The 19,933-nt window shown below is 39.2% G+C and overlaps 1 protein-coding gene across 5 annotated transcripts in view; it reads left to right on the top strand.

Moving 5' to 3' along the window:
* Positions 1-19,933, top strand: part of CRIM1 (cysteine rich transmembrane BMP regulator 1) — a 180,912-nt gene that overhangs the window by 111,724 nt on the left and 49,255 nt on the right. For all 5 annotated transcript variants that reach the window (XM_081265454.1, XM_081265457.1, XM_081265455.1 and 2 more), the window contains 2 exons: positions 857-1,039; positions 3,285-3,482. In XM_081265454.1, coding sequence (XP_081121580.1) covers positions 857-1,039; positions 3,285-3,482 — 381 coding nt within the window. The remainder of the gene's footprint in view (positions 1-856; positions 1,040-3,284; positions 3,483-19,933) is intronic.

Below are 19,933 nucleotides of genomic sequence, written 5' to 3'. Positions count from 1 at the left end.
AATTTAAATATGATTATTATCATACAGAGTGTTCTACATAATGGGACTATGAATCCTTAGCAGAATATACCTAAACCAGTGGAGCAAGCACAAGCTTTTAGTTGAAGGCTACTGTTTCCTTCTATCATTTGTGAAATGTGTGATTTTAAGCAAATTACCTAGTATTTCCTCACTTCTAAATTCAGGATAGTGAATCCACATCAGATCTTTGTTACTGAAATTAAGTGAGGTAATACAGGTTAAAGGACAAGCACTGTTAAAATGATAGATAATTAAACCAAATAGAATAAAGAGTTTAGAAGGGAACAAGGAAGAGAAGAAGAACATTGCCACCTCCAAACTAAAAGAAAAGCCTCACTAAATTACTCGCGGAAGAACCAAACCTAATATTGAGGTAGGATCCTGCACTCAAGGTAGAGAAGGGTTTGACAAAGCAAATATAAACTCTTTAAAGCATGTACCAGATATGTAAGTTTTATGATCACAAAGTAAACCTTTGTCACAGGATAGGAGGAAGTCAATGTAGATTTTGCTCAAGAGAATTTCAATTCCTTTGTGTAAACAGGATAGCAACAAGTTTTGTTTATTTTACTTTGCTTTGTTGCTTCTATTATAAAGTTAAATCGAGTTTAGTAAATTTTCACCAAATTATAACTTCCTGCTCTTTGACAGAATTTTCTAGAAGCTGTTTGGAAAGCATAAAAGGACACCGCTTAAGGACTTCACATATGCTTATTTGGTCTAGAGATGCAGTTCAGGGGTAGAGTGCTTGCCTCTCACTTATGAAACCTTGGGTTTGATCCTCAGTACTGCAAAAGTTATTTCAAATGTTCCTTGTTTGTCTTCATTCCTTCAGAAACAAAGCCAGCGTGTGTCTTCAACAACGTGGAGTATTATGATGGGGACATGTTTCGAATGGACAATTGTCGATTCTGTCGATGCCAAGGGGGCGTGTCCATCTGCTTCACTGCCCAGTGCGGGGAACTGAACTGTGAGAGGTACTATGTGCCTGAAGGCGAGTGCTGCCCCGTGTGTGAAGGTAAGGAAAAATGCTGGTTGAATGTTGATATGAGAATACACGGTCCAGAGCTTGAATTCAGTCTCATCAAAAAGGAGAGGAATGTTGAAGTTCCTTATTAATGATGTCACCCTCGGTCTTTTAGAAGGCTGACAATACCAGGCAGAGTATAAAAGGATCTCCCTGAGAGACGCTCTTCACCTTGGGTATAGAGAATGGGTCGTGACCATTGTCTACAGGTCAACTTGAGACTTCCTGAAATTGCTTTCTGGCCTTTCCTACAGTTCTAGCAGTGCCTTAGCACGTCCTGGGACAAAACTTTGTCTTCACCCTGACATTAGAATTCACCCCTGGTTTCCTTGGATGCTTGGCTAGAAAGGATGGTCTTCATCATTGACAGTGCCAGGCAGTCAGCTCCGAGAGGGGCTAAGCCTGACTCCATATCTGGCCAGGTATCAGAGTGTCCCTGAGCATCAAGGACTTGTTTTATCCATAATCCCCTCTTCTCCACCACATCTATTCGCATGTGCAGCAGCAGACTCCACCTTTTCATTCTGTAGTTTATACGTAGCATTTCAGAATGGTACCTCTAAAGACCGCCTACTACCACCCACCCATTTTAAGCCCTAGGAAACTGAAGTTCAGAAAAGCAGTCTGTTGTCTTGAGTTTATGATGACGCCAGGCCTGAATGGGCCTCCCGTATTCTTCTTACCACACAATGCTATTTCCCCAGAAAGGAAGGTCATGTGAGCCTTGTAGTTCTGACTAGGTCACAGATCTTCAATCCACTGTCACATGTGTTCGTCTTTGCCTGATATCTGCACACAAAATGAGAGGGCACAGTGTCCGTTCAGAGTCTTTGCTTTTTTTTTCTGTTGTACTAAAATCCTTTCCTTTTAATGTTTGAGCTTGTTTGCTACATCAGACTGAAGACCTGAAATGTTTGAAGTATGAAAACTGCATTCCTAACACAGAGCCCTTTCCCTTGTAAGAAGTCATTTTCACCAAAGCAGGAGAAAAGTAGCTCACTTTTTAGATATTATTATGGTAAGAGAGGGTAAAAAAAATCACATCAAACTTTTAGCCTTCCCAATTGATTTGTTCTGTAGCTGTCCCTAGTTTGTAATAGCATCTGAAACTATGCAGCGGTTAATGGTGTAAAAACACAGATATGAACCTCCAAGTAATAATCATAGCGAATTGTCTGGGCATGGATCTGGTTATGTCTCACTTCCTGGAATTCAGATTCAGGCTTAAAGTAGAAATGAAGTATGTACTGTAATATTTTTTTTACCAAGGAATTTAGAAAGTCTTATCTAGCTCAGGTCTATCGGTCTCTTCCAGCTGGCAGACTGCCTTTCTAAAGTTGTGACTATATTATTTTAAATTTTGACCTTCTAACTTTGTCACAATGCCCTCTAAACTCCTTAGAATAAAGAACAAACTCTAAACTCTCTGGACTGTCCTCCTTGCACGGCACTACTTGTTTGTGGATGCCATATTTTATATATTTCTGTGAATTTAAAAAAATGGAATAATTATCTAGTTGCTGTCATTATAGGGATACTTGTATTTGTATTCAGCATTTATATTTTTAGCAATTGCTTCAGAATTTTTTTTAATAGTAGCCTTGGCTAATTCCATTCCCCAACCTTTGCTGTTTTACTTCCCAGATTATGGGGAGAAAAAAATGCCTTAAGTTTAGTCTTTGTCTGAGGCACCAGACAGACCTAAGGCTTGTCTGAACCAGCCCTTCATGCCCAAGGCTAAGCAGGTACCTGGCGGCTGCTCCTTCCTCTTGCTACATAGGCCTGCAAGCACCACGGGAATTGAGTCATTTAGTCCCAGAAGCAACAGCATCACGGATATTTCGATGGAATAGTATCCTTCCACTTTACAGGTGGTAAAATTGAGGTGTGAAAAAGTCAGAGCTTAGAATAGATCCATGCTTTCTAATTGCCAGCCCACAGCTCTATTCAGAAAGCTTTCCAACTCTGTGGAGTGACAGCTTTGCACATTGGCTTTTAGGCCACCTCTCTTCCTCCCTGATTGCAGTGTCAGGATGAGAGGATGTACATTTGGTGTGACAGCTGCTTTTGCATGTAACCCTAGGGATCCCTCATGTAACCCCAGCTTCTGTTAATCACAGTTGGAATAGAACCATTGATGAATAAAACCTGGAGGAAAAAAAAGTGTCTTTAGGTACAGGTAGAGATAAGATTTAGATTGTCCTCAATCTTACTCTGAACTCGTGTTTTAATTTAGATCCAGTATATCCTTTTAACAATCCTGCCGGCTGCTATGCCAATGGCCAGATCCGTGCTCATGGAGACCGGTGGCGGGAAGACGACTGTACGTTCTGCCAGTGCATCAATGGAGAGCCCCACTGTGTGGCCACAGCCTGTGGGCAGAGCTGCATGCACCCGGTGAAAGTGCCTGGAGAGTGCTGCCCTGTGTGTGAAGGTAAGCCGTGTAGTTCTGATGAGTGTCTGGCAAATGTCTCCTGTTGGAGAAGAAGCTTCTACCAGTATGTTCTTGTTTGTTTTTTTATTTCCTCATTCATAATGTCTGCCTCATGCTGCTACTAGTTACAGATCAATTTATTATACAGCCCTGATTCATCGTTTGAGAAAAATGTTGCAAATTTAAAATGAGAGTAGTATAGTCTTTTTTCTCACTGCACATATACTTATATGAATACATTATAGTATAAGGGTATATACGTTTTAATTCAGTTTGTTGTAAGCCTAATTAACATCCAGTGTCAACACAGGGAAATAAAATTGGAAATCAAGATCCATGTTTCATGTGTAACATGTTCAACTTGTGCTGTTTCCATAAACCCAAGAGTCCTGACAACTGTCAGAAAAGGACCAAACCATCAAAGGCCGTTTGCATTCACTCACACAGAGCATCCTTCCTCCTTCTGAAGCTATGGCGACCGTGGCTTTGCCATTCCACTAATGCTTTTACTTCTATCTCGGCTACCTCTTCTGTTCAGTGGAGAGAAACTGAGGTGTCCTGGACTAATGTTTCCATTCCAGCTACTCTTCCAGTCCGATTCCTCCACCTTGAAGATTCTTTGCACATTACTCTTGTCATCTTAATCTTCTGTCCATATCTGTTAGAACAGACAGCAGATCAGATATTTCTACTGGCAGATCCAGTAGAGATTATCTATCATTGAGAGACATATTTTCATAATGTGTGTCCAGAATTAATCCACATTAAGTACAGAGCCTCATAGAACTTTCTAAAATAGATATCAAGAAACTAACAGCTTTTTCCAGAAAGTCAACTAATTAGACTGTCTTTTAAATGTCAAGAAATCTTTTGCTTTTACCTAAATTTTGGTAAATTCAGACTTTAAAAATTTGCTAACTAGCTTCATTAACCTTTGAGGGGTTAGATATATTATTGACCTTAAAAAAAAAATCACATAAAAATTTAAGCTGGAAGTCTCTGTTTCTGTTGACATCACCAGTTCCCTCACCATTACTCCATTCAGAGTGTAGCTGCCACCCTCCATGTCTTTAGAGCTTCCAGATGATGATTTTGTGGAAATCGCCCCTCCTCTCACGTACACTCCTCCCAACCCCAGAAAGGCAAGAGTTTCAGTGCTGGGAAAAGGGAGTGTGTAGAAATATGTATAATGGTTGTGTAGTTGGCTTTACAGGAAAGGGTGCTTCTCAATGCAGATAAAGGTGGGTATGTCTGTCCCTAAGGTTAAGGGACAATCTGTTGTCAACCTGAAATATTTAAGTATCCATGTGTGTGAACCCATAAGAAAAATTAGAAGCATAGACATGTAATCCATTCAACACCTGGATTTTAATCTCATGTGGCTTACTTCATAAGTTCAAAGTAAGATTTTAAAAGCTTATAAAAAGAATAATCCTTTCCTGCAAGAGGAAAGGAAGGCAGATCCTTTTGCACTCACCTTTTTCTTCCATTTGCATATCTATGTGAGTGGAGATGAGAAGCCGTTAATGAATAGAATTATATACGCTATATAGGAAATTGATTGGTTGTTACCCCAAGGAGATGTTTGGCTAAGAAGTGAGTGAGTTTGGTCTTGTTAGTGTTTATGCTTTGCAGCATCTGCATAGACTTGCCATCTAATTCTTCACTGTTTGAGAAAAGATTTATAGTTTGGGTGAGCCACTAATTCCAGAAAATGAATGAAGCACCTCTTGTAGTTCAAAAAAAGCAAACATAAATAAGAGACAACTTGAACTTAAGAGAACATATTTAGGCTAAGTTTTATATTAAACCAGAAGGTAAAGGATGTCTACATAGAATACTGTGGGTAGGGTGCTTGACATTTGTCCCCAACACATTTTCGCCATCACCACTCTATGCTGAAGGCATACATAGTTGTATTACCCCATTTCAGAGATGTGGAAAATAAGGTTGAGAGAGACTTAGGTAATTTTCCCCTAAGTTTCCAGTGTGTCGCATTCCTGGGATAAGCTGAAATCCTATCAGGTTTAGCTGTTTTTATGTTGCTTCCCTGCCCGCAGATGTCATCCCAGCTTACTCACGCTGCCTATTTCTAGTTCCTTTATTAATCTCTCCTCATCTCTGGCTTTTGGCTGTGTGTTAGGGAGAGACTGGAGTGGAGTGTCAGGGGAGGAAATCGTTTGCAGTTTGAAAGCTACTCCAGGAATTGGGATGTGATCGCCTGCCTACCCTCTTACCCCAGGGAAAGGAGGCCTTAGACCCTGCTGGGTGAGCTTCTCCACCTCCTCTTCACCTCAGCAAAACCCAGCATCTTTGTCATTCCAGCTCGAAGAGTCTGCGGGTCCCCTTTCTTCTCTCTCCTGTGCTCTGGCACTTACCTCTTTTCATCAAATCTTCCAGAAGATTTCATTTTCTAGTTCTCAGAGAACTGATTTATCTTGCTAGTATTGTTTTTTATTTTTACTGTAGTTGGGTAGTAAGTTTCATGTAAGATTGAATTTGCTCTCCGGTAACTGTCATTTTAAAGTGTAAGAAGGACAGAAAGAACCTTTGATATGGAATCAAAAAAATAGTGCACTCCTTAAGATGATATGAAAGTTTATTTATTACTCATAATAATAAACTTATAAAATAATACAAGTTGTATAGAGTCCAAGGAAGTTTATGGAACCATTTGAAACGATCTTTTCTCAGCAGTCATTCAGTAGCATTGAATAGCCTACTTAACTATAATTTCAAATGAAATTAAATTTAAATTCTTAATTTCAGAGTAGCGAAAGGATTGTAAAGAAATGAGAAACAGGGTGTTAATTTGTAATAAGTAAGCAATCAGCCACAGTCATTTGGAGAAAAACAGAAGCACTGCTTTTGACACAGTTAAGATACATTGTAAATTCCTCTGCACACAGTTGCTTAACAAGTGTTAGCCCTTACCTCTTACCTGCATCCCAGAGTACATAGTCATGGTCTGAAGTTAGAGGAGAGGACACCACACAAGGATTGTGGCTTCAGCTTTCTTCTAAATAAGTTACTGAATCACCATACATAGCATGCTAACTCCTACAGGGAGGAAGAACCTTGCTGTGGGTTTGGTTGTGTTAGAGATACATACCTTCCAAGTGACAGCATAGTGTGCCTGGTTACTCCCAGAGGACTGGGGACATGAACCTGGGGGCTCTTAAAGACAAGGTTGTTACTTGACAGCTAACTTGATTCACAAGTACCTAAGTGCTTTTTAAGTTGGCACTTAAGTACTCTTATGATGAAGTTTTAGCAAGTTACTGTCAACACCCAATTCAGGTACACAGATAAGCCATTCCAGTCCATCAGTCTATAACTATTTATTCCCATATTTTGCTTTGCTGACTTTTCTCTGCATCTTCTCTTATTTATCAGTCCCATTATTTTTTATTTTCAGACTCTTGTAAAGAGCTGGGGTGGAAAAGCATGGAATAGCATGTAAAGTTTGTAATTTCAGTGTATACAGGGAAGACATGACCTTTTTAAAACCCAAAATCAAAATAGGGAGGGAAAAACAAAATTTGTCTTTTTCTGTCTCTAGCACCATTGAATCATTTTATTTGTAACCCACATAACTTTCCTTACACACTTTCTGTGTGCTGGGCCTGAGTGTTTAAAGAACGTCGACTCATCTGATCCCTGCAGCCTCCCTCCAGAGCAGGTACTCTCATCCCAGTTTACCACTGCAGAACACCAGTTCAGAGGCCATGTGACTTGCTGTAGGTCATATAGCTTGAAACTGGCAGCCGTGTGTCCCAGAGCCCAGGCTCTGGACCCTGTTCATCCACTGCCTCTCTGCTCTTAGCTCTATCCCGGTGGCAGCCACCTGGGCCTCCCATGACTAGCGTGTAATCTGCAGTTTGTTCTTTCCCAGCTCAGGGCTCATACTCACTGTGACATCAAATACCAAGTATTTTTAAGACATGCCTTACGCACACATAGCTGCCACTGTATTATTACTTTGGTTACTTACACCAGCAAGAATTTTGTTTTGTTTTGTTTTGTTTTAAGATACAGTCAGGTATTTAAAATAATCTGCTATCTCCCCACCACCCACCCACACACACCCCTGTACTGTCATGTATAAATGTTGCCCAAGGTGATTCTTAATGTCAGAGAGATGCCAGGGACAAGATACCATTTCCATTACAAATCTTGTTGCTTTATAGTTGAAGGTAAGATAAAGTGTTGGGGAGGGAAATGTGGCCATGAGATGTATGTGACATACTCAACGATTGCTTAGTAAGAAAAATACAAGAGACGTGGACAGGTGTGGGGCCAATGTAGTTTGACACCTGATGCAGGAGATAAGTATTTCATCATGACTTAACAAGTCTTAATGTCAGACCTGATCTGCTATCTCATCGTGGGCTGTGTCTGGACCCCACCCAGGTGGCCACTGTGACCTGAGTGTTCTTCAGGCTGGGTTGTGTGCAGAACCTCCTGCCGGGAGGAGTTGATGATTTTGATGACTTGGGGATTTGGGAGCCAATCAGAGTATCACTTTTCAAGAGCTAAGAACAACATAGGTAATATTTTAAAAGGTAGCATTAAAAATGATACTCATGTTGCCAGTAAATAAATCCCATGCTTAAAGTTGGGTGAGTGGGCATTTTCCTTTCTCCGGCTTTTGTGTCTCAGAAATGAAGTTTCTGCCCCAGGAAATCAAAGAGTTTTTTATACATTTTCAAACTGGGCGATGGACGCATAAAGGTTCATCATATTATTCTATTTCACTATTTTAAAAATTTGTCCATGGTAGCATGAAGCAGTGTTATTTGAAGAATTATCATCAGATACAAAGCTGAGTTTTAGGCAGGCCTAGTAATTCTGTTCACCTGGACTTAATCAACTTGAAGTGAAGGAATAAGAGGTTCACTATGCATGGATTCTTTCTAATTTTGTGGATTTAGGATGGAATGTGATTGAACCAGAAAAATCAACTATCCCCCACAACCACCACCTGGCTTCTGGGATTCCTTACTTAGATGAGAAATCCTGGTCCTAAATGGGGCAGTATTGAAGATGAGGTGGTAAGCATGTCTCAATCTGTGTGGATTTTGTAAGCCACTTTAACATCGTCTCACCCAAGAAATTGCCTGCAGCACAAGACTGGAGGTCTTGAGAGCTGTCAAGTGCAGTGTCTTCCTTGTCATCAGTCCTAACTGTATAGGAGCACTGTATTCTTTTGCGAATGTTGATGATAAAGTTTGAACCAAGTTGTGCTTCAAGGGAGATTTCCACTGGGTTGCCAGAAAAGTCTGTACCAGGCACATATCTGGGTGGAATTCCTTGAAACAAGGAAAAAATGTTTCCAGCCCTGCCCATAATGCTTCCCCACTGAACAGTATCTCAGACGATTAAGCTACTGCTTCTGTGGCAAGGAGTCAAGCATAGTTTGGCTGACCCCAGAGGGGCGGAGAAGTCAGAGATGCCACAGGTCACATGTTATTAACATTCTGGTACATAACAAGGTTCAAAACTCAGTTTATGGGTGGTAGTGCTTTAGGACCATATCACTGTGCTATTATTAGTAAGCCAAGAATAATAAAATATTCGTAATATCCTAAAGATTGTCAGGCATGCTGTTTCATCCTTTAACTCTAAATGTCCTGGAAACTAGTTCCATAAATGGAAATTAAAATATAACACAGTCTGTTTTCTGCTTGTCCAAATAAGGTCATAATGTTGGGTACCAAATGCATGGCAGATGACCATGTATTAACCTAGGTCTTTCAGCTAAACATGAGAAATTTTTCATTGATGAAAAATTCTGTGATACTTTTACTTTTTTTATCATTTAAAAATTTAGATATGTAAAATAACATTGGAGTGTACATGAAATGGATGTAAAAGACTTTCTCCTCTGACCTTAAATTATCACTTTTAAAATTTGAGGGTTTTCGTAGCTTTACAGAAAGATGTGTTTTCCACAAGTGGCTTTCATTGGTTGTTAGATCCACCTCATACATAAACACCTAAACAGATATGAAAGTGAATGTTGCAGAAGCAGGTTAAGGTGAGAAGTGCTTGTTCTTGATTAGAGCCAGAGTTTTGCTGCTGATTCTCCAGGTCTATGTCAGTAATGCCTTGCACTTTGTATTTGATTTTTTTTTTTGGGGGGGGGGGGCAAAACTGACACACTGACCAAAGTTTTAAAAAAATGAAGGTTTATTGGCCTTACACTCTTAATTTACAGATGATCAGTGCTTAATGCCTTAACTGTTCAGAATTGTTCAGGGCTGATTCTGAGCACATGGTGGAAAGGCCCCTGCCTCTGAGTTAGCAGAGTTTAGGTGTTACTCTGATGCAGAAGTGAGTAGGGAACAGGTTCCTCTTTATATTCCCAACTGTCCCCCTCCTGTACTTAAAAGAGCTAGGAGTCTCGTGATTTCCCTACTAAGATGATAATTGCATCTAATAGATCAGACTTGGGCCTGCTAATTTTCATCTAATCAACAGAGGCAGGAAAACATGGTCTGGAATGCTAACTATGTGAATGAAAAATATTTAGTCATTCTTGAAATGATAGGAATGTTTTTCCAACAAGCTTAAATAAACACAATCTCTTTTGAGACTGTGTTAAACTTTTTTGGATAAGAGACAAGTCTTAGGCAACCAAACAGAAGTTAATGAAGTTTATTAAGAGACATGCCCTTCAGAAAAGGCCTGCAAACTTTGAAAAGAAAGATCCCATCTTCCTTAGGGTATAGCCATTGATAAGTAGAAGAATTAACTTTTGTCAGCCAAATGAGGTTTAACCTTTTAACTGTTAATTCACAGTTTCCAGCTTTAAGGAGAAATTCTGCTGTACCTAAGTATGGTTATATTTGACCATCTTATTTAAAAGTCCTCATCTTCATCTCCTCCTGTGTTTGCCTCAATTCTAAGGAATGGATTGGTCTCAGTACTTTTCCTATGAAGCATGTTTGTTCTCAGCACTACTGCAGTGTTGGACTATATAATGAGGTTATTTTTAAACATACCAAGATTTATTGAAGTGTTCAATTGAAGTGTCCTTTCAAAATGGTTACATGGGAAAACTGTACGTTTGTTCCAGGAAAGCAGTCACTTCAATATTTTTGGTGCTTTTCTTTTAAAACTGACTTTGGAGCTCACAGCACATCCTTTTGGAATATCCTCAGCTTTGTAAACGTCCGACTTTGAAGGTTTATTAGATTCTGGGAAATAACCAAAGTCATTCATATCTAAGTCTGGTGGAAAGGGTGGGTGATCTACCAAGGTGAGATTGTAGAGAGTAAACAAGATGTGACAGTAAATTGTTTCCTATGGCATAGTCATTTGCTTTGAAAGCAAATCTGAAGACAAGTTTCAATTTAACATGACCAGCATTGGGGAACACAAGCATATAGCCTCCAAAAGTGAGTACTTTTATCAGTAACACTTATTTGTAAGCATAATGCCTGGTGTGTTTATTAAAAATATATATATACACCAGTTCACCTACTGTGTAGTACTTTTGTGACTCATAGAGACTAAAGGTATACATCAAAATGGTCTGGTACATTTTTGTGAAATTGTAGGTGTTCAATTCAAACATTTTCAAATAATTTAGATAAAAAAAATTTGCAATTGAAATTGCTCTTTTAAAATAAGCGTTAATGACTCAATATAATTTATTTTTAATATTTTCTCTAATTCTTCTTATTATACCATTTTAAACAGTTTTGTGGCATAGTCAGTGTGTCTTTTTAAAGCAAAATGACTTCACATTGCTTAGGACATGAGCATTAGCATTGGAGATAGTGAATAGCCCCAGTGCGTCATTGTTAAAGACCCGATTGGAACTGTTTACTCTGCTGTATCTGATCATTGAAAATAAAATGTTACATGGGGATAAAAAAAATAGGAACAACTGAAGGTAAAGAAATGTCTCCTAAAGGATGTCCTTTGCTGCTATGGATGTCCCCATTATTGTGGCTGCAGAGGTGGCAGGAATAGCATCATTCCCATGTGTCTGCCTCTCAGCCTGAGACTCTCAGATGTTCACTGCAGCAGTCCCAGGGTGCAGATGCGGGAGTCTGTTATGGGGATCCAGCAATGCCAGATCCCTGACAATAACCATCAGTTTGATCTAAATTTGATACGGGATGTGCAATGCTAAACAGCACGTTTTTGAAATTTGTCAGAAGATGTAATGGACATAGTGCCTTTGGTTGTACACTTTTTTGAATTTGAGTTATTAGCAGGTCATCCCAGTTTTTATTTAGCATAGGATACCTGCCTACACACTGAGTGGATTTTACTTTTGAATCTGAAAAAGTAACTAAACGTATCAGGTTTGTTTACAACAGAACCTAGTTCAGGTATACAGGCCACTGGAAAGCTAGCTGTCAACCAGAAATAAATGTCAGGTCAAAACTCCAGGTTCTGTTTTGTACCAGAGTAAAACATGATGAGAAAGCCCCAAGAAAATTCTAAAGTGTTTGAGATTTGGTCATTGTGGACCTGGAGAGTCATATAGCATTGTGGGTTTGTTTTTCACATTGGCTGCTGGAGCAGACCTTGAACCGAGTTTGTAAGGTACCCCCAGTCCAGTGGCCAGACCTTGCAGCATGCATTCTGTATGCCAGCCCTATCCTCCACCACTCGTCATTATTTTTCTACTTACATGTACCTGAGTACTTTAAAAAAAGCATTCTTTGCTGGTATAACTGGGCTGTCTTTGCTCTATGGTGGAATCAGGTGGAGCTTTATGTATATGCTTGTTTGTATATTTGGTTCTTCTCTGCCTCTACTCCTGGGCCTGGTGTGTTGGAGCCACCTCAGTGTGGCTGTCAGTGGGAAGGCGAAGACCATGTTCTTTTTCACCTTAATTGGATAGCTATTGCCTTGTATATCGGCTCACTTTTAAAACAGATCAGGGAGTCTCTATTTTTTAGCAAAGCTAAAATATGTTCAGAGATAATAAGCTGTCAGTTTGGGATGGCCTGAGGCCTTGGATATTGAGAGGGATCAGCAAGATCCAAGCTTTTCAAAACTATGAATCTGTCATCCTTTCTGTAAACCAAGTTTTAGAAAAAGATTCCATAGAGATTCTGTGCCATACAAATTCGCTTGTGTCAGGGAGCCCTCCTGCTTGGGGGCAGATAATAAGAACATTATTTTTTGAGTAAAACACCTCCAATTCTAAGAAAGTACTGGTTGAACTCTCTTACTGTTGACACAAGTTTGAGATCACTGTCCTTCTGAAACTGTGATGTGCTGATCAAAGACAGCTTTTAGACATGGTTCTTCTCTTCCTTCTTTTAACTTGAAAATGGTAGGACTGCTGGCAGAGATACCAAAATAGTGTAAATGAAACTGTGATGAGTTTGCCCTTGTCCCTAAAGTTCCAGCAAGGCCCCTGTCATGAGAGGGGAAGGAAGCAGTCAGCCAGGCACACAGTCATTGTTTCAGCTCACATTGGATAAGCTGATGACTATGAGATTACTGTGCTCTTGGAGACACCATAGACACGGTCAAAATGTGGAACAATGATCTCAGACTGCTACTCAGCAAAGGTGAAAGGCGCCAGTGGCTGGTCACTAACATGCTCCAAAGCTTACCAGACCATATGAAAATGACACCACAGACCTACCCACATCCCAGATGCTTTTTGCATTTTCAGTGAAGATAGAAAATGATGCTTAAGTTACAACGGACAGGGTTCAGAATGCTGAAGCGATTGTAATACCGTGTGTCAGCTGAACATTTGAGACCCATGAAAAGGCTCATATTTCATTAATTAGTTATTATCTGAGACTGGTTCTAGCTCTGAGCAGGCAGGGTTGTCATTACAACCATCTTTACAGCATCAAGTCATTCGTGTAACCCTTAGAGTTTCTTCTCTTTACAACCTTATGTGAGCCTCGTAGGACTATCATGAGGTAGGAATACCATGTTTGTAGAAGCCCGTAGAGGTTCATGGTGGTATGTCAGATAATGAGAGAGCAGGGACTCAACCTGAGTTTTCTGTCTCCGAATCTGTGATTTTAGCATTGCTTCTCTCAAGACCCTCAACATCAGAAGAAAGAGGATGAGAAAATAAGATGATGAATGTGAAAGTCATTGAGTATCCTAGCTCAGATGCAAATGTCATTCTTGCTCCTGGGTTCATTCTCATAGTTGAGACCCAGTTACTGTTGGTGTGCCCTCTGGCCTACCCTAGGCTTTGACTCCCAGTTCTTTTTCTTATCGACCTTTACTGTTTGACCTCTGGGACAGCTGACTTTGTTTCCTGCTTCCTCTTGTTCATGGCTGCCTCCCTTCCCTACCTAGGAACATCACTCAGCCCTAGAACCCTGGTCTGCTCTCTCTGGCTCGCTCTTTCCTCTCAGGGTTGTTTCCTGCTCAGCCCTGTTCACATCCAAACTCCAGGTCCCCACTGAGTAAAATCACTGAGCTCCTCAGCCCCCATCATTGTGCCAGTCTGTGGGATTCCATCACGGACACTTATGCATTCTGGTCTGGCCTCTTCCCTTTTCTCCTCTGATACCTGCCAGTCTTTGCAGGTAATCATGTACTGACTCTGCTGAGCAGTCATTTACCATTCTTCATCTGGTAAAAGGTGAGCCCTAAGTTGGATAAACGCCTAGCTATTTTCAAGACTATTTTAGCCCACATTTTTTCGTTTGAGATCATCAAGGAATAGGATAGTTATCCCAGAAGTGAATTCTCTAAAGAACTGAAATTTGGGGTATCAGACTTTATGGTAAGAACTTTGATGGGAGCCCTCTAGGAATGTACCTTCTGTGTATTCTTAAGCCTACGATGGAGATCATATTGAAGCCCCTTGCAGGAACCTACATGTCATCTCTGAGAATCTCACTCTGAAATGCTTTGATTTGGGAGGTTTTCATTCCATTTTCACTACTATAAATGTGTCAAGTTTACAGTTGCCATCAGATCTAGCTTGGCTGCTTCAAGGGAGTCCATTCATATCTTACCATGTACAGGGGGCTGCCGCGGTGATGTGGCACTACAACACTGTCAGTCCTTTAAAAGTGAGAAGTCAGGGATTTATTGTTTTGAGGACAATATTGAGCCCTTCTCTGTTGAATGATATGCCCTGACTTTAGGTGCTCAGATGTCTTTTTTTCTTCCTTGTTAATTTATTAAGCAATAATAGTAGGCCAAGCTCTGTGCTAGGTGCCGAAGTTATAAACAGTGAATGAGGCATTGTCCCTAAAATGAGGACCCTTCTTCCCAAGTTCTCAGCCATTTACCAAAGGGTTGACCAGAACTCTGACCATGTGACCACCTGCCAGAGTTGAATATAGCTGTTAGAATCGTGCATATGTACACGTGCTCACGTGAATGTGACATTTTCACCTAAAGGGTACCAAGGTATATTCCCTTTGAAAACTAAGAATAAAAAGAATATAAGAATAAAATTTAAGACAAATATAAAGTCCAGGTTATTCTTGGAATCCAGTGCTAGTTTGTGAGCTGCTCAAACTGAATTACTGGAAAAAAGATAACCCATTCCATAAGAATTTTTTTTAATTTGTCTTTTGTGGTCATTTAATAATAATCTCCTAATCATACTACTGTCTTTTCCTATTAAATGTGAGATTGGTAAAGGAAGAAAAATATGTTCAATAGCCAAGATTCCTTGGAAGAAGCATACAGAGCTAATAAATAGGTCTAAAATAAATAATATCATTGTTTCTCTATCTGACCACAAAATAATACAAATCTTGGGAACACTTTCACACCATTCATTTTAAAATAAAAAAAAGAAAGTGCTCTGAGATAAGTACTGCAGAAATTACAAGGATGTAGGTGTTGTCATGAGAAATATATACAAAGGAAAAAAGGATAACTAAATCTGCAGTGGTCAAAAGAATTTGAAAACTCCCACTGTAGGAGATTTTTTTCCATGACTTAATGAGATTTTTCTAAAGTACACATTCATACCCCATGGAAATTCCCACTTCCAGATTAGGGAATTTTGTGTCCTAAACTCTTTTCTTCTTGTTGTTGTCTGCATCAATAGTTTTCCCTCTGGCTTCGTTTGGGTAAATTTGATCTTCACTGTGCTTCTCTTCCCAGGCTCCAGTTATGCTGACAACTAGGTGATTTATTCAAATGGTATTCTGCCTAGTTATGGGTCACATTTGAAAAGCGACTGTGGTAACAGAATGACATATGAAGATACAGTAAAACAGATAAGCTATCTCCTTTCCTTCTGCCTTGGCCAGCCTTATCTCCAGTTTTATGGCCCTGGACAGGCTACCATTAACTGGTGGGGCTGTAGGAGACCTGATATATTTAGCGATGGAACTGCCATATAAAGTGAGTGAAGCTTTGGAATTTTCCCACTCATTGGATATGCACATGGCTTAACCAAGTCCAGCCAGAAGAAAAACACAACTTAGGAAAGAGAGTGCCTGAATTAAGTCTGAAAGGGGAACATAATTGTTCTCACAATCAAAGAAGCAGACTTATGAATTGAGAAAGAAGAGCTATGTGAAATATGCAAAACATTATTAAAGCCCAAAAGGAGAAATAATGAGAGAAGTGAGAGAGAGAGGAATTAGCATCATTAGTTAAAATTTTTTTCACTTATGAAAGACATGTAAGAATGTATCCATCCTCAAAAAGTACTTGTTTTAGAAATTTACCTATAGTGAGTTTTTTTTTCCAGAAAGACAGCATGTATGTGAATAGGGGTGCATAGGAGTCAAGGGTGCCACTAAACAGCTGCTACCCACAGCCAGACCCTCTAGTCCTACCACTCACCCAGAGCTCAGCCTGGAGGTGGCACTCATGGAGACCCTCAAAACCTGGAACCAGTTAGTTACCCTGATAAGCAGCGCATCAGCTAACCTAAAAGGGTTGGCCTTGTATGCTGTCTGTGATTGTGCATTTCCAGAATCACCCACCCCTACTCAAGAGCTGCTGATTGGCTGCAGCCTTACCAGGGTAATCAGAAAAAGTGCCTCACTCATTTCTCAATGGAGATAATTAGTGTTATATATGAAAGATAGCCAGCTCCTAGTAATCGAGAGAGCAGGAAGCACCTTGTATGAATTCGTTCAAAACCAGAAGTAAAGTAATAGAGATAAAGCACAAAGTTAAAAGTATCTGTTAATATTTTTGTTGAAGCTACCGGTGCCTGAAATATAAAGCCAGTGATTATGTAAACGGTTTCAGAAGCAAATTAACATAATTATTGCTCATTTTAATATTGCCAACAGTCAAAATATATTCTTTTTTGCTGTTTTTTCCAGTCAATGGACTATCTATAATGTGATAAGACTTATAAATCTAAATCAGCATCTTAAAAGGTTGAATTTGAGTTTGAATTTCCTAGTCCCCCTGCCACTTTTTTGAGGATTCTCTATAAAATAACAAAACAAGAAAGTAGAGCACTTAGATTGCTTACCACAATTATAACAATTATGTGATAACATAATCAAATATGTTATTTTTTAATATTTATTTTATAGTTGGACACAATACCTTTATTTCACTCATTTATTTTTTACGTAGTGCTGAGGATCGAACCCAGGGTCCCTCGAGCGCCAGAGGAGCGCTCTACCACTGAGCCACAACCCCAGTCCCCAAATATGTTATTTTATGACCTGTTGCTGCAGCATATTGGAGGTAGAATCATGATTTTCATTTTAATTTTATATTCTTGATCAAATTCATTATGATCACAGTGATTTAATTTTCCAACTGAAGAGCTATAAATTGCTCCTAGGAAGTATTTGAATATCAGTCTAAAAATATGACAATATTATTCAGAAACTTTGAGGCTAATTCTTGAAAACTATCAATATTTCCCTGAAAATATTTTTACTGATAAGGAGTTTGCTGGGCTTTTTAGGATATGAAATAAATATCTCTAAATTTTAAATAAATGAAAAATGAAGGACCAATATGTGTCCATGTTACTGTATCTTCTAAGAGGGTTCCTTCCAGAATATTGTCCTCGAGAACCTGGGATAAAAATTGGTGGCATCTCGTCTGCACTCTTGACATGATCCCAAGGGTTCTTGTGAAAATAATTTTTCTGAACAGTCTATGATGCTGAAAGAGTCTTTAAAAGTGATTCAAGAAAACAGTAGGTTGAAGAGAACAGTGGTTCCCACTCAGTTGCAGAGTAGGAAACAGCAAACTGGATGCACACATAACAAACACCCATTTTTGTTCTTTATTGCTTCTAGGCTCAGAAACTATTTCTAGAATTCTTCTCCACAAAGAAGCTGTTCCAGGGTTCCCTTTAGAAATAGTTGTAGCCAAAGACAATGAATTCCTGCTGTTTCAAGCCTTCTTCCTTTGGAGGACATTAAGGTATTTCTTTAATTCCTCAGCTGATTTAATACAGACCAGGTGGAATTTCAGGGTGATCCTGTAAGCACCACGTCATTGACGTTTCCCTCGCCAGAATCCCGCCTCCTATGACCATTTCCTCATTCTCCCAAATGAGGAGATCTCAGCTGTTTCCCTGCTTTGAAAGATGTTCAGTGACACATCCCTACCCAGCCTGTTTAAAGGGGACAATTTTCTTTGCCCAGAGCAACAGGTAATATAGCAGTGCCTCCCGAAGTCGACAGGACCTCTGTTCTGCAGAACTGTTCACCCGTCTTGCCGAGGACAGAGGTCGCCATCACCCTTTCAGAAAGGGGTGTACTCTGGCACATAATTTCAGTACCATACCCCATATAATGTAGTTATTATGGGGAAGTGTAAGATTTAAATGAGAGCCTTCTGGTCTTCAGGCCAAGACCCATCAGGTATTTTCCAAATGCAAAACACTGCTGCATACACTAGAGAAAAATACAGAATACTAATTATTCTTGATAAACAAGTTCCAGGACACTCTAACTTTGGAGACCAGCAGAATGCACACTTCATGTGTTTGACCAACATTTCCTTGAGGCACTTTGATTCTATGAGTCTAGATTCTTTAAAATCATTTCTTTTCCCACTCCCTTGGATTAGAAGCTGTGGTAAAAATCTAGCCATGTCTTGGTTATTCTTCTTTCAGGACTGTAAATGCAGTGTTGATTTAACTCAGGATGCAGTTAAGTTTGCCCCACTTTGGAGTTCATTACTCAGAATAAGGTGTTGAATTTTCAGTTTTCTCACCTCAGTACTTCTTTCTCAAAAAAAAAAAAACAAAAAAAAAAAAACCCTGCCCTAACTTTAGCAGTAGGAGTGGTTCTGAGAGTACATATTAATGTATCGAACTAAAAGTAAATTCTCAGATCTGTTTGATGAAGTTGGAATTTTTGTATCTCGTTTATACTTTCATGTTTGTATTGTAATGTTGTTCATGTAGAAATAGAACTACTGTAGATACCGCCTCATATGGTAGGAAATGGTTCTAAAACTGGGAGAAAGATGAAAAGCAATAGAATACAACAAATGACTGCATATACAGCATTAGGATGTCTCTAGCTAGTTCCCTATAGATGTGCCCATTATGAAGCAAATTACTCCAGGGGTGTAGAATGACAGCAGTAAGGACCCTAGAAACATGTTACCACCCACAAAAAGGCTTTTCGAATTTGTTCCAGGTTATATCTGAGTAAGAGAAAAATACTGTTTGTTAAATATAAGAAAACAAGTGCTAAGTGTTAAAATGCCTTTAAAAATTATGATTCTTTCTGAGATTACTCTATCACAATGAATAATCTATCAAAGAGAAATAGAATAGTTCCAGTGTAAATTGACAGTTTTTCTTAAATAAATAATTTAAGTTTTTCTATGTTTTAATGTTAAATACTAAGGGTTCCAGAATTCGCAGTGTATGTATATACTTACCAATTTCTTCCATCTAAATGTAGGTCTTAGTGAATGGGAAAATGTTGGTTTTAGAGGCACAACATAATTTTTTACCTCTAGCATGTGACCGCATCTATCTAGAAGCACTCATTTTATGTAAAATACTTAACATGCCCATTTTATGACCAGCACAAACCCAGCAGTCCTTCTGTGTATTTAATTTTCATTTGTTTATCTGAACAAAAGCTATTATTCCAAATGTTTGGGGAAGCATATTGAACCTATTTCCTGTCCTGGAGAAAGTCATGTTAGATGTACGTGACTCTTCACCAAGCTATTGAGCCATCTGAATGGAGCATGGGACTATTCCAATCAGTGTTATTCTGATCCTGATCCTCAAAACAACTCAGTCTGTTCTTTTTTTTTTTTTCTGTCATTCACTCTCAAGCCACAGATCACGTTCCTAATCCTACCCATTAATCATAACATGTATCAAAAAATAACACAATGTGACTATTGAAGAAAAATATCATTCAGAGTTGAAAGATCTTATTTGTAAAGTTGGACAATGCAGTCTCTTAACAAATCCCTATGACACAGTGAGAGTAGAATTCCATATCACCCTGTGATTATTATGCATTTTTTTGTGTGTTTTGGTATCATTGTAATCTTTCCCAAATATGTCT

The sequence above is a fragment of the Spermophilus citellus genome (assembly GCF_964194105.1).
Source record: "Spermophilus citellus genome assembly, chromosome: 13".
Classification (NCBI taxonomy): Eukaryota; Metazoa; Chordata; class Mammalia; order Rodentia; family Sciuridae; genus Spermophilus; species Spermophilus citellus.
Note: the sequence above shows the minus strand (reverse complement) of the source record. Positions and strands in the feature narration are given on the sequence as shown.